The sequence below is a fragment of the Salmo trutta genome, chromosome 19 (assembly GCF_901001165.1).
Source record: "Salmo trutta chromosome 19, fSalTru1.1, whole genome shotgun sequence".
In the NCBI taxonomy this organism is placed as follows: Eukaryota; Metazoa; Chordata; class Actinopteri; order Salmoniformes; family Salmonidae; genus Salmo; species Salmo trutta.
Window position 1 is genome coordinate 23,058,480 of NC_042975.1, and position 13,958 is coordinate 23,072,437.

The window sequence follows — 13,958 nt, forward strand, 5'->3', positions numbered from 1 at the left end:
ACAATAAAAAACACACACTCCCTTCTGCCACGTCCTGACCCAACTACCCCCTCTACGTGACAGAAACCTTAATGACTTGGAGAAGATCTGCAAAGAGGAGTGGGACAAAATCCCTCCTGAGATGTGTGCAAACCTGGTGGCCAACTATAAGAAACGTCTGACCTCTGTGATTGCCAACAAGGGTTTTGCCACCAAGTACTATGTCATGTTTTGCAGAGGGGTCAAATACTTTTTTCCCTCATTAAAATGCTAATAATTTTATAACATTTTTGACATGCGTTTTTCAGTTTTTTGTTGTTGTTGTTATTCTGTCTCTCACTGTTCAAATAAACCTACTATTAAAATTATAGACTGATCATTTCTTTGTAAGTGGGCAAACGTACAAAATCAGCAGGGGATCAAATACTTTTTCCCCCACTGTATATTGCACTGGTCATCCCCAAAGCCAACACTTCCTTTGGCCTCCTTTCCTTCCAGTTCTCTGCTGCCAATGACTGGAACGAATTGCAAAAATCGCTGAAGCTGGAGTCTTATGTCTCATCTCCCTCTCTAACGTTAAGCATCAGCTGTCAGAGCAGCTTTACCGATCACTGTACCTGTACACAGCCAATCTGTAAATAGCACACCCAACTACCTCATCCCCATATTATTACTTACCCTCTTGCTTTTTTCCATCCCAGTACCTCTACTTGCACATCATCATCTGCACATCTATCACTCCTGTATTATTAATGCTAAATTGTAATTATTTCACCTCTAGGGCCTATTTATTGCCGACCTCCCTACTCTTCTACATTTGCACACACTGTACATAGGTTTTTCTATTTTTATTTTCTATTGTGTTATTGACTGTACATTTGTTTATGTGTAACTCTGTGTTGTTGTTGTTGTCGCACTGCTTTGCTTTATCTTGGCCAGGTCGCAGTTGTAAATGAGAATTTGTTCTCAACTGCCCTACCTGGTTAAATAAAGGTGAAATAAAATAAAAACACAACATGGTAGCAGCACAAAACATGGTACAAACGTTATTGGGCACAGAGAACAGCACGAAGGGCAAGAAGGTAGAGACAACAATACATCACGCAAAGCAGCCAAAACTGTCAGTAAGAGTGTCCATGATTGAGTCTTTGAATGAAGCGATTGAGATATCATAAGGATCTCATAAGTTTCCTGATCACTAACAATTAGTTATTCTTCTAATTGCTTGGCCTGGCTTTGGCAATAAGTAAGATGACTAATGCATCCAAAACGACGAAGGCTAACAAGCCGGGTTGGGTTCTCACCGATGCCTTAAGGAATCAAAAGATACTCACATTGGTTGTCTTGTTTGTCTCCGCACGGTGCATGCTCAAGCTGCCCTCGCTTGAATCAGTTTGTTTGCGAGACTAGGGGACAGCTGGCATTGTTCCTCTACTAGTCTGTGTCGCGTGTTCTTTTGTCAATTGTGTAGCATTCTTTCGGGGGTTTGGTGTTTCTGATAGTGACTTCCTCTCCTGGGTGCTTGTACTGAGTCTGAGTCTGAGATGCGGGACGTGGATGATGGTTTGGGTCGTTGGTCAGGTCAAATGTCTTCCGGGCTCCAGAGCGCTCTGTTGCTGGTTTTGGAAGATATTTGGAAAAATGCCCCAAAAAAATGTTTTTGCTGTGTCATTATGGGGTATTGTGTGTAGACTGATGAGAATTAGGCTGTAATGTAACAAAATATGGAAAAAGTGAAGGGGTCGGAATACTTTCATAGTGCACCGTATATGGGGCATACAACCATCTCACCTCTGCAGATTTTGCTACGAAGAGACAGAATCATTAGATCACTGACATTATTTTGGTATTGCCCCTACTGTATGTATCTATGGGGGAAAGAGGAAGGGTTTGTCATAAAAAAATCATCCCAACGCCTATTATTTCACAGAGTGAGTCCATGTAAGTTATGTGATTTGTTAAACCACATTTTACTCCTAACTCATTGAGGCTTGCCTAGATAAAGGCGCTGAATACTTATGCAATGACTATATTAATTATGCATTTTTATATTTATCTTAAAAAACGGAATTGTTCTTCCACTTTGACATGAACAGAGTATTTTATGTAGATTGTTGACAAAAAATTACAATGAAATCCATTTTAATCCCACTTTCTAATACAATACAATGTGAAACTGCAAGGCACTGTAGTGCCTAAGGAGATACGTAGCTGTTCTGTGGAACTGCAGCGGCCAGTTATGGACAGAACAGTATTTATAAACAGTAGACAGGCTGTTTAAGAAAAGATTGATTTAAGGGGTCTTGACTATTCTCCCCCATTTTACTGAAAAAAGACTTATCTTATCAATTTGTTTATCCGTTTAAACCAGAAAAACAAAAAAAATCCTATGAGTTAATTTCACCCTTTTTACCAGAAGAAAAAGTTAACTTAAAAATCTGTTTGTTGTCTGTCCTCATTTTCCCACGAGGCATTTGGTGTGTTTAACATTATTTTTGTTGTTGTTGTGTTGTCTTTTTTTACACCCTCCGTTAAATTACGGTAATTATACTGTACGGCTTTTAGTCTGACTAATGTTTGCTGAGTCCATAGTCCCCGCCAGCCTGTGTGCATTCTCAGAGGATTTTCTGGCTAACGTTATGGTACGCCTCTGTCACATTGTGCATTGAAGAAGGGTGGTAGTGGAGTGTGTTTTCTACATATAAATGTATTCGTTATTTCTGTATTTTTTTTAGTAATGTAAGATGGTGTTGTCATATGGCCCGCTAATTCATTGGGTAACAGGTGGTTGATTGGTTGTTGAAAGTACTGTTAGTCTTTGGTGGAAACTAAAGGTGACGGTTGCGTGGGAAGCACACACTCTCACTCAAGCACACATACACATGCAGACATACACACATAGCACATTAACACACACACACACACACACACACCACATCTCACTTACTATATCTGTCTTCCTGTCAACCTGGTCTCGCTATACCACATGTACCACATGTACAGTAACACATGTACCACATGTACAGTAACACATGCATCACATGTACAGTAACACATCTACCACATGTGCAGTAACACATGTGGGTGAACCTTTCCTATTTCTGGGTGAACTATTAATGTTATCTAGAAATGATTTCATATAGATATCAAGACCACTGTACTTGGCCTTTAATTGGTCCGTTAGATTTGAGGGGGAGAATGTGAGAATCAATAACTTTGGCTCTATTGAGTAAATTACTTTGTAAAAACCACTGTCTATACATAACATAAATAATTGTGTCATGATTTAGGAATTTGTCAAAAGTAATGAATGAATGGCTACAGTGAGATTGACTGAAAGTTATCTTTCTGCTCAGGTTGTGTGTTGCACCACTATGGAAGTAGTGTAGTGTGACGTGATCTCCTGAACGTTGTTTCTTTTCGGACAACAAGTCGTGTCCCATCCTGTACTCTGTGAAATGAGAGAGAGAGTATTCATTTCTCACAGTGACAGCACTATGTGGCAGCCATGGTTTATGTAGTGCTTGAGTAGTGTGTAATTTACAGTCTTTGTGTTATAGGCTGTAATTGTCAGTTCTGCTCTATTTATCCCACAAGGGGCTAGGTGAGTAGTGCTAATTGGTACATGCATAAACATACATGTATACATATAAAACGATAACACTAATAGTTACACTCATAAGAAATTATGTATTATATGATGTAATGAAAAAACTGTTTAAATGCCCGGTCCTGTGGTTATTCCCAGCAAACATGACGCCATTGGCCCAATTTGAGTATTCGGTGGGCAAGGTGGGCACAGGCTCGCCCACGCCAGCCCAACACAGGCTAGCCCACACAAATCCCACATCAGTCCAAAACAGGCGAGCCCACACCAGCCCAAAACAGGCTAGCCCACACTAAGCCCACACCAGCCCGACACAGGCTAGACCACACTGTCACGACTTCTGCCGAAGTCGGGTCCTCTCCTGTTTCGGGAGGCGCTCGGCAGTCGGTGTCGCCGGTCTTCTAGCCATCATCGATCCACTTTTCATTTTCCATGTGTTTTGTCTTGTGTTTCCTCACACCTGGTTTCAATTCCCTCAATTACTTGTTGTGTATTTAACCCTGTGTTCCCCCCATGTCTTTGTGTGGGATTATTTATTGTAGTGCTTGTGCACGTTCCCCGTGAGCGCACAACGGGTTATTTTTGTGCCCATTTATCTTGTTGTTCTGGATGCCGTTGGTTTTGCTGAATAAATCTCTGGTTATTACCCAGTTCTGCTCTCCTGCGCCTAACTTCTCTGTCGCCAATTACGCACCCCGCTACACACACCAAGCCCACACCAACCCAACACAGGCTAGCCTACAACAAAACATGGGCTTTTGTATTTTGTGCCAATTGCAGTGCTTTATTGTTGTACAGATAGTGATCCAAAATATGTAAGGGAATATGAGTGTCCAATGTCTGTCATAGAATCTCTTCTAGAATGTCAATCCCTTTTCAAGTCAATGTTCCTTGATTAGTGGACCGGTGGCCATATTGATGGTACCCTATGCCAGGAAGTAAAATCAGAAAGTACAGTATTCAATCAATGGTGTCCTCTCCCTCCCCAGGTGTCTGCTGGGAGTTTGACGGTGCTTTTGGTCAGCCGCGAGGACAGAGGGGCGTACACCTGCCGAGCCTACAGCATCCAGGGGGAGGTTGTCCACACCACACGCCTACTTGTCCAAGGTAGCCTCACCACAACTCAACATCTGTGTGTTTATGTCTGTGTGTGGATGTAAGTGAGTGCATGTATACCTACGTGCAGCAGTGTACGGGTGTGTATATCAGACGACATGTACAGTATGTGTGTATTTGTGTATGTTCTCTGCTGGGTATATGTGTCAGTGGACAGGTGTACGTATGTGCATGTGCAGGAAGCCGTGTAAGTGTTTGTGCCTATGAGGTCTACCACTACAGGAGCTAATTGGCTGCCATATGGAGCATGTCTGAGGATCAAGGCTTTAACAAGCTCTCTGTATGTCTGTCTGTCTGTCTGATGATGCATGTTTTAAAGGTGGTGGCTTTTGATTGGCAAATGACTCTAGGGGTAGGGATTATGCTAATTCGGTGTCCCTGTTGGAAAGCCACTGAATCCGATCGCCACCAGATCAACTAAGCAAATCTGCAGCGAGCAGCGTTTCCAGCTGTGCCCCTGCTATACATACACACACACCCATACACACCCACACACAGTGGGTTTGCAGATAAGAATCCTTCCCCTGTTAGAGGCTCAGGCCCTGGGCTCTGGATCAGAACTACCATATTAGGCTGCCAGCCAAAATCACCAAGCTGGCTTAAGGAGGGGGATGGACTGTGTGGGTGGGTGTGTGTGTTTTGTATTATGGACTCTGCAATCAGCTCAGCTTTGCATCTGCTAAATTACTCAAATCTATGTTTGTGTGTGCTGAGTATGTTTGTGTGTACGCACACGTTATGGTATGAATTTGAGGATTTTCCATCGGTGCAGGCAGATGAAATGAGCTGAAATTACTGATAAGATATCATAGGCCATTTTTCCCTCTTTTCTCACTCACCACTATTCCCCTTAGTGCCTTCAGAAACTATTCACACCCCTTGACTTTTTGTTGTGTTCAGCCTGAATGTATAATGGATTACATTGAGATTTTGTGTCACTGGCCTACACACAATACCCCGTAATGTCAAAGGGGAGTTATGTTTATAGAAATGTTTGCAAATTAATAAAAAATGTAAAGCTGAAATGTCTTGAGTCAATAAGTATTCAACGCCTTTGTTATGGGAAGCCTAAATAAGTTCAGGAGTAAAAATGTGCTAAACAAGTCATATAATAACTTGCATGGACTCACTCAGTGTGCAATAATAGTGTTTAACATGATTTTTGAATGACTACTTCATCTCTCTACCACACACGTACAAATACTAAGGTCCCTCAGCCAGGCAGTGAACTTCAAACACAGATTCAACCACAAAGACCAGGGAGGTTTTTGAATGCCTCGCAAAGAGGGCACCTATTGTTAGATGGGTAATAAAAAATAAAAACATCAGACATTGAATATCCCTTTGAGCACTTAACAAAACTAAAAACGCAACATGCAACAATTAAGATTTTACTGAGTTACAGTTCATATAAGGAAATCAGTCAATTTAAATAAACGTATTAGACCCTAATCTATGGATTTCACATGACTGGGAATACAGATATGCATCTGTTGGTCACAGATACCTCAAAAAAAAAAGTAGGAGCATGGATCAGAAAACCTGTCAGTGTGCCTCATGCAGTTGATCAGGCTGTTGATTGTGGCCTGCTGAATGTTGTCCCACTCCTCTACAATGGCGGTGCGAAGTTGCTGGATATTGGCGGGAACTGGAACACGCTGTCGTACACGTCAATCAGAGCATCCCAAACATGCTCAATGGGTGGCATGTCTGGTGAGTATGCAGGCCATGGAAGAACTGGGACATTTTCAGCTTCCAGGAATTGTGTACAGATCTTTCGACATGGGGCTGTGCATTATCATGCTGAAACATGAGGTGATGACGGCGGATGAATGGCACGACAATGGGCCTCAGGATCTCCTCACGGTATCTCTGTGCACTTAAATTGCCATCGATAAAATGCAATTGTGTTTGTTGTCCGTAGCTTATGACTGCCCATACCATAACTCCACCGCCACCATGGGGCACTCTGTTCATAAAGTTGACATCAGCAAACCACTCGACCAGATGACGCCATGCACGCTGTCTGCCATCAGCCTGCTACAGTTGAAACCGGGATTAATCCGTTAAGAGCACACTTCTCCAGCATGTCAGTGGCCAAGCTTCACATTTTAGAGTCGCCTTGTATTGTCCCCAGTACAAGGTGCACCTGTAAAATGATCATGCTGTTTAATCAGCTTCTTGATATGCCCCACCTGTAAGGTGGATGGATTATCTTGGCTTGGCAAAGAAATGCTCACTAACAGGGATGTAAACACATTTGTGCACAACAGTTTTGAGAAATAAGCTTTTTGTGCATTTAGAAAATTTTGGGGATCTTTTATTTCAGCTCATGAAACATGGAACCAACACTTTACATGTTGCATTTATATTTTTGTTCATTACACTTTGGATGGTGTATCGCTACACCCAGTCACTACAAAATACAGGCATCATTCCTAACTCAGTTGCCCGAGAGGAAAAAAACTGCTCAGGGATTTCACTGAGGCCAATGGTGATTTTAAAACAGTTACAGAGTTTAATAGCTGTGATAGGAGAAAACTGAGGATGGATCTACAACATTGTAGTTACTCCATGACAGAGTGAAAAGAAGTATCCTGTACAGAATATTCCAAAACATGCATCCCAATAAGGCACTAAAGTAAAACTGCAAAAAATGTGGCAAAGAAATGAACTTCACGTCTTGAATGCAAAGCATTATTTTTGGGGCAAATCCAACACAACACATCACTGAGTACCACTCTTCATATTTTCAAACATGGTGGCTGCATCATGTTATGGGTATGGAATAGAGGAATAAAGCGAGGAATAGAGCTTAGCATAGGCAAAATCCTAGAGGGAAAACCTGGTTCAGTCTGCTTTCCAACTGACCCTGGGAGACAAATTCACCTTTCAGCAGGACAATAACACTGGAGTTGCTTAACAAAATGACATTGAATGTTCCTGAGTGGCCTAGTTACAGTTTTGACTTAGTAATGGTTGTCTAGGCCTTCCGAGTGGCGCAGCAGTCTAAGGCATCACTACAGAACCGGGTTCATTCCCAGGCTGTGTCACAACCGGCCGTGACTGGGAGTCCCATAGGGCGGCGCACAATGGGCCCAGCGTCGTCCGGGTTAGGGGAGGGTTTGGCCAGAGGGGCTTTACTTGGCTCATCACCTCAGCGCCTGCAGGCTAACTGCGGTCGTCAGTTGAACGGTGTTTCCTCCGAAACATTGGTGCGGCTGGCTTCCAGGTTAAGTGGGCGGGTTAAGAGCGGTTTGGCGGGTCATGCTTCTCCCGAGCCCATTGGGGAGTTGCAGCAATGAGGCAAGATCGTAATTGGATTGCAATTTGATATCACAAAATTGGGGACAAAAAGGGGGTAAAATACAAAAAATATATGCAGTACCTGTCAGGAGCGTCGTAAAAAGTGGACCAAGGCGCAGCGGGTATCGTGCTCATCTTCCTTTTTTATTTGGATAAACATGAACACTTAACAAAAATAACAAACAACGACGAAAAACAGTCCTGTAAGGCTACACAGCTATACATGGAACATTACCCAAAAACCCAAGACACATAAATCAAACACACCCCTGCCACGTCCTGGCCATACTACAATAACAAAATGACACCTTACTGGTCATGTCGTGACAGTACCCCCCTTAACCAAAAGACCCCAACAATATCCCACAACATCAACAAAAAAAACTAAAGGGAGGGAAGAGAGTGTGGCCACCGTCACCGATGGTTCCTGTGGAAACAACCCCCCCTTCCCCAAACTCCCCCCTACGGAGGTGGCTCTGGTTCTGGGCGCTAGTCCCCAACCTAACCTGTTCACCCCCGCTGAAGGCTCAGGGCTGAGGAGCGACTCTGGGAGCTCCGGACTGGCGGGCGACTCTGGCTGCACCGGACTGGCGGGCGACTCTGGCTGCGCCGGACTGGCGGCGACTCTGGCTGCGCCGGACTGGCGGGCGTCTCTGTCGGTTCCGGACTGTGGGCCGTCGCCGGAAGCACTGGACGGGGAACTGTCGCCGGAAGCTCTAGACGGGGCACTGTCACCGGAAGCTCTAGACGGGGCACTGTCGCCGGAAGCTCTAGACGGGGCACTGTCGCCGGAAGCTCTAGACGGAAGCTCTAGACATGGAATATTTCCCAAAAACCCAAGACACATAAATCAAACACACCCCTGCCACGTCCTGGCCATACTACAATAACAAAATGACCCCTTACTGATCAGGACGTGACAGTACCAGTCAAAAGTTTGGACACACCTACTCATTCAAGGGTTTTTCTTTATTTCTTTTTTCTTTATGAAGACATCAAAACTATGAAATAACACACATAGAATCATGTAGTAACCCAAAAAGCATTAAACAAATCAAAATATATTTTATATTTGAGATTCTTCAAATAGCCACCCTTTGCCTTGATGACAGCCCTTTGCCTTGATGACAGCTTTGCACACTCTTGGCATTCTCTCAACCAGCTGCATGAGGTAGTCACCTGGAATGCATTTCAATTAACAGGTGTGCCTTGTTAAAAGTTCATTTGTGACTGAAAAACACCAAAAGAAAGATGCCCATGGTCCCTGCTCATCTGCGTGAACGTGCCTTAGGCATGCTGCAAGACGGCATGAGGACTGCAGATGTGGCCAGGGCAATAAATTGCAATGTCCGTACTGTGAGACGCCTAAGACAGCGCTACAGGGAGACAGGATGGACAGCTGATTGGAGGGTGAGGGCTAGGGCCATTCCCCCCAGAAATGTCCGGGAACTTGCAGGTGCCTTGGTGGAATAGTGGGGTAACATCTCACAGCAAGAACTGGCAAATCTTGTGCAGTCCATGAGGAGGAGATGCACTGCAGTAATTAATGCAGCTGGTGGCCACACCAGATACTGACTGTTACTTTTGATTTTGATCCCCCTTTGTTCAGGGACACATTATTCCATTTATGTTCATCACATGTCTGTGGAACTTGTTCAGTTTATGTCTCAGTTGTTGAATCTTGTTATGTTCATACAAATATTTACACATGTTAAGTTTGCTGAAAATAAACGCAGTTGACAGTGAGAGGACGTTTCTTTTTTTGCTGAGTTTATATAACATACTAATCAGGGGGAATGGGAACCAGATGTGCGTAATGAGACGAAGACAGTCCAGTGTTGGTGGTAATGAATCCAGTTCAGTGAAGCCTAGAAATCTGGTGACGTAGACCTTCGTAGCTGGTGAATGAATGAGCAGCAGTACCGGGGGGATCCGTGACAATTCCAGGATGTATGCAATAGGCATGCCCCTTTAAAAAAATTAAGGATTAAGGGCAGAGAGAACCATTGGTTTACTGAGGACCTTACTAAAATCATAAGGGAACAAAATGCTATGTGAGCTAAAGCAAGAGGGTCTTGTTCGGCGGATGATTGGACTGCATTTTTTTTCTCATATCTTCTCCTGTTTAATGTGTTTGAGTACATGTAAAAAGAAAAGTGAATGTAACTAATTGCCATTGTTTTGTGCTTTGTGTCCCTCCAGGGCCACCGTTCATCGTGTCCCCTCCACAGAACCTGACGTTGAACATATCCCAGGCCGCCAAGCTGGACTGCCTGGCCGAGGCCTACCCTGGCAACCTCACCTACACCTGGTTCTGGGAGGACGACAACGTCTTCTTCAAGAAGTAAAGTTATGATCGGGTTCATTACTGTTCCATCCCCTATCCCCCACCACCCTAAACACATGCCGTACAACTGGGGATAAATACGAGTTTTGTGATGTTTTGTTTGGTGTGAATTGTGTATACCAACCACCACTTACAGAATTGTTTGTCCTTGTGCAGTTACGGCACGCAGTAACATTTGAGAGACATAGAAGTACTCAAATAAAATCCCGCCCTGATGCACATACACAATGAATTTGGAACTCTCAACCTGATCATGTAATCTCATTTTAGACCCTTGCACAGAGAGAGTATTAGTTATTGTGTTGCCTGCATTATTGTGCTCTTCTTTCTCCTCACATGGAATTAAGATGCCCTGCGATGGCATAACAGCAGTGCCTGAAATAGTGTCAAACAAGCTGCAGTACCCCACCGTGGTGACAGAAAAAACTTGAGTGCAAGGGAAGCTAGCCATCAATACTTGATAATACCCAACACCGAACACTATCAGCCTATATCACACTAAGGATCTGTTATCTTTATATGTTTTATAGGCCTACTGCAAGTAGTCTATACTCAGCCAAGACAGAAAGATAAACGCGGTCAGAGACCCACTAAAGCAGCATCGCCCGCTCAAGAGCATGAGGATGCCTGGCAGGGTTGGTCAAACAAAGCCAAAGCCCCCGGATGGGTGAGCATCAAGGCAAAGGGTGGCTACTTTGAAGAATGTCAAATATATTTTGATTTGTTAAACACTTTTTTGGTTATTACATGATTCTATATGTGTTATTTCATAGTTGATGCATTCACTATTATTCTACAATATAGAAAATAGTACAAATAAAGAAAGATCCTTGAATGAGTAGGGGTGTCCAAACTTTTAACTGGTACTGTATATGGCAGAGGCTAAATCAAGCTAGTCATCTTGACTACTTTCTTATGTCATTCTCGCTTGCCCCAAAAGTAAAAAGTGTTGATAGGGGACAGAATGCGGTCGGACCATTAAATAATTTGCATATACTTTGCTCTTACAGAATTCAAGTGGGCGAGGATATTGTTTTTAACCAAGACAGACCTTTTCTGACATAACATAGGTACAGCAGATCCCTTTATTGTATGTGACACTTTTAAATGTCCTTTTAGGGGCCATGCAATGCAATACTCATCTTTAAAACAAAAGCAATATAGGTCAAAATAGTTCATATTAACAAAGGAAGAAGATGGACTAACAGTACAGATAGACAGCAATAGAACCTGTACCAGAGAGGTAGAGAATAAGTTAGAGGAAAAACAAAAAGAACTGGAGGAACTTTTTGAAGAAAAACCAAGTGTAATATATTCTAAAAAATAAAGCAAACTGGATGGAATATGGGGAAAAATGCACCAAATTGTTTTTTAATCTTCAACATAGAAATGCTACCAAAAATAATTAACTGAAACTTGTTACAAATGACAGTCACCAATATTTTGAAAGAGGAAGCAAAGTACTTTAAGCATATGTTTTTGTTTCAGTCTCCACTTCCATTTCTATTAATAATGTAGAATTAACAGCTGTCATGTGAAGGCCAAATTACAGAGGAGGAACTTATTGATGCAATTAAAGCCTTTAAGTCAAGGAAAACTCAAGGGCTGGATGGCATATGGGATATATTTTTTTTTTATGTACTCAGAGGACCATTATTAGCATGTTTTAACCACTCCTATAAAAATATACAGATACTCAACAAGAAGGTCTGATTTCACTATTACTAAAACAGGACACAGGTGGTAAATATAACGATTCAGTCCATTTAAAAAAAATGGAGGCCCCTTACACTTCAGTGTTGTGATGCAAAATTTGAGCGAATTGCATAGCGCATAGAATTAAAAAGGTATTGTTCATCCTAATCAGACAGGTTTTTACATGGACGATACATTGGAGGTAATATAAGACAAGTACTGGAAACAATAGAACACTGAAAAATCTGGGAAACCAGGCCTAGTATTCATAACTGACTTTGAAAATATTTTTGAAAAAGTACAACGGGAATGTATATATAAATAGGGAGGTGGGAGGGTAGAGAGAAGGGTTAGAGAGGTATTGAATAAGATTGAAAGAGAGGAAGGTAAAGAGGTACATGCACAGTGTAGCATGTACCTCTTTAGGCAAAGTAGGGAATGAAGATAGACAGTCAGACGGAAAAGAGTTAGACTGAAGCAGAGGGAGGTCGGGAAGGAGGTACATAAGAGAATGAAGATAGAGAAAATTAGAGAATCAAAGTCAGGGAATGTGGAAGGGAGAAAGTGAGAACGGTATGTACAGCGTCACCACAATGGAGACAGAAAGACAGTAAGCAAAGAAAGATGGATGGAAAAAGGTAGAAGGCAATAGATAGAGGACCCCCTCTCCAACATCACCTCTTCTTCACCACCCCTCCTTGTCCCCAGTGACAGGAATATCTAGTGACAGGAATATCTAGTGACACAGTGCTTGTGCCGTTCCACGCTCCACTAGCAATGATTACAGGACTTCCACCTAGCCCCCAGCAATCCCACATCCACTCATGCATGGCCTGTACACTTTTTCAACCTCCACACTCCCAGAGAATGAAATGTTTAAGTGGAGGGAGATGGGGAGGGAGGAGAGACAAGGGAAGAGCCCTTGTTTCAATATAAGGAGGCAGTTTGTTATTGGAGCCCAGGGAAGTTGAGACAATGGAATTAATACACAATGATATTACAAAATGTACAGTATTTAACAAGCTATATGTCACATTGAATAAATTATTGGAGACAGACACAGGAATACATAATAGGGGGTTTTAATACCACATGCTATGAAAGGCAAGGGGACGAAGCCCAAAACAAACACGGATACAAAAACACAGGGATGTAACCCAAACAAAAGAGCGAATAAATTTATCTCTAATAAATACACAGGACGAAACCCGCAATACACTACACGGGGCGAGACCCGTAGGAACAAGTGCACAATACACCCAGCAAGCGAGCCGAAATAACAAAGCTCAGGTACTCACAGAGGAACGGACATGGGAACAATAACTGACCAGACAATGGTGAACAGAGGGCACATATATACAATTGCTAATGAGGAGAATTGGAATTAGGTGTGCATAATGAGAGACTTCAGAGATGCCTAGAGGGCGATGATGTAGACCTCCGGAACTGGTGCACGGAATGAGCAGCAGTATCGGGGGAATCCGTGACACTATGCCACCTGGACATTGCACCTAATAAACATTTGTGTGTAAAGCCACAGAGTTCACATGAAGAAACTGCATCTCAGATTGCAGCCCAAATGCTTCACAGAGTAAAATGTTGTTTCTTTTTTAAAAATCTTTATTTAACTAGGGAAGTCAGTTAAGAACAAATTCCTGTCACAAGACCCACTGGTTTATGCTTATTTATAAAACCCTCTTAGGCCTCACTCCCCCCTATCTGAGATACCTACTGCAGCCCTCATCCTCCACATACAACCATTCTGCCAGTCACATTCTGTTAAAGGTCCCCAAAGCACACACATCCCTGGGTCGCTCCTCTTTTCAGTTTGCCCCAGCTAGCAACTGGAACGAGCTGCAACAAACAATCAAACTGGACCATTTTATCTCCATTTCTTCATTCAAAGAC

At 42.8% G+C, this 13,958-nt stretch overlaps 1 protein-coding gene across 1 annotated transcript in view; it reads left to right on the plus strand.

Annotated features, from left to right (window-relative positions):
* LOC115154184 (protein turtle homolog B-like) overlaps positions 1 to 13,958 on the plus strand; it is a 188,087-nt gene that overhangs the window by 109,274 nt on the left and 64,855 nt on the right. The window contains exons 5-6 of the mRNA XM_029700146.1: positions 4,576 to 4,693; positions 10,211 to 10,352. Coding sequence (XP_029556006.1) covers positions 4,576 to 4,693; positions 10,211 to 10,352 — 260 coding nt within the window. The remainder of the gene's footprint in view (positions 1 to 4,575; positions 4,694 to 10,210; positions 10,353 to 13,958) is intronic.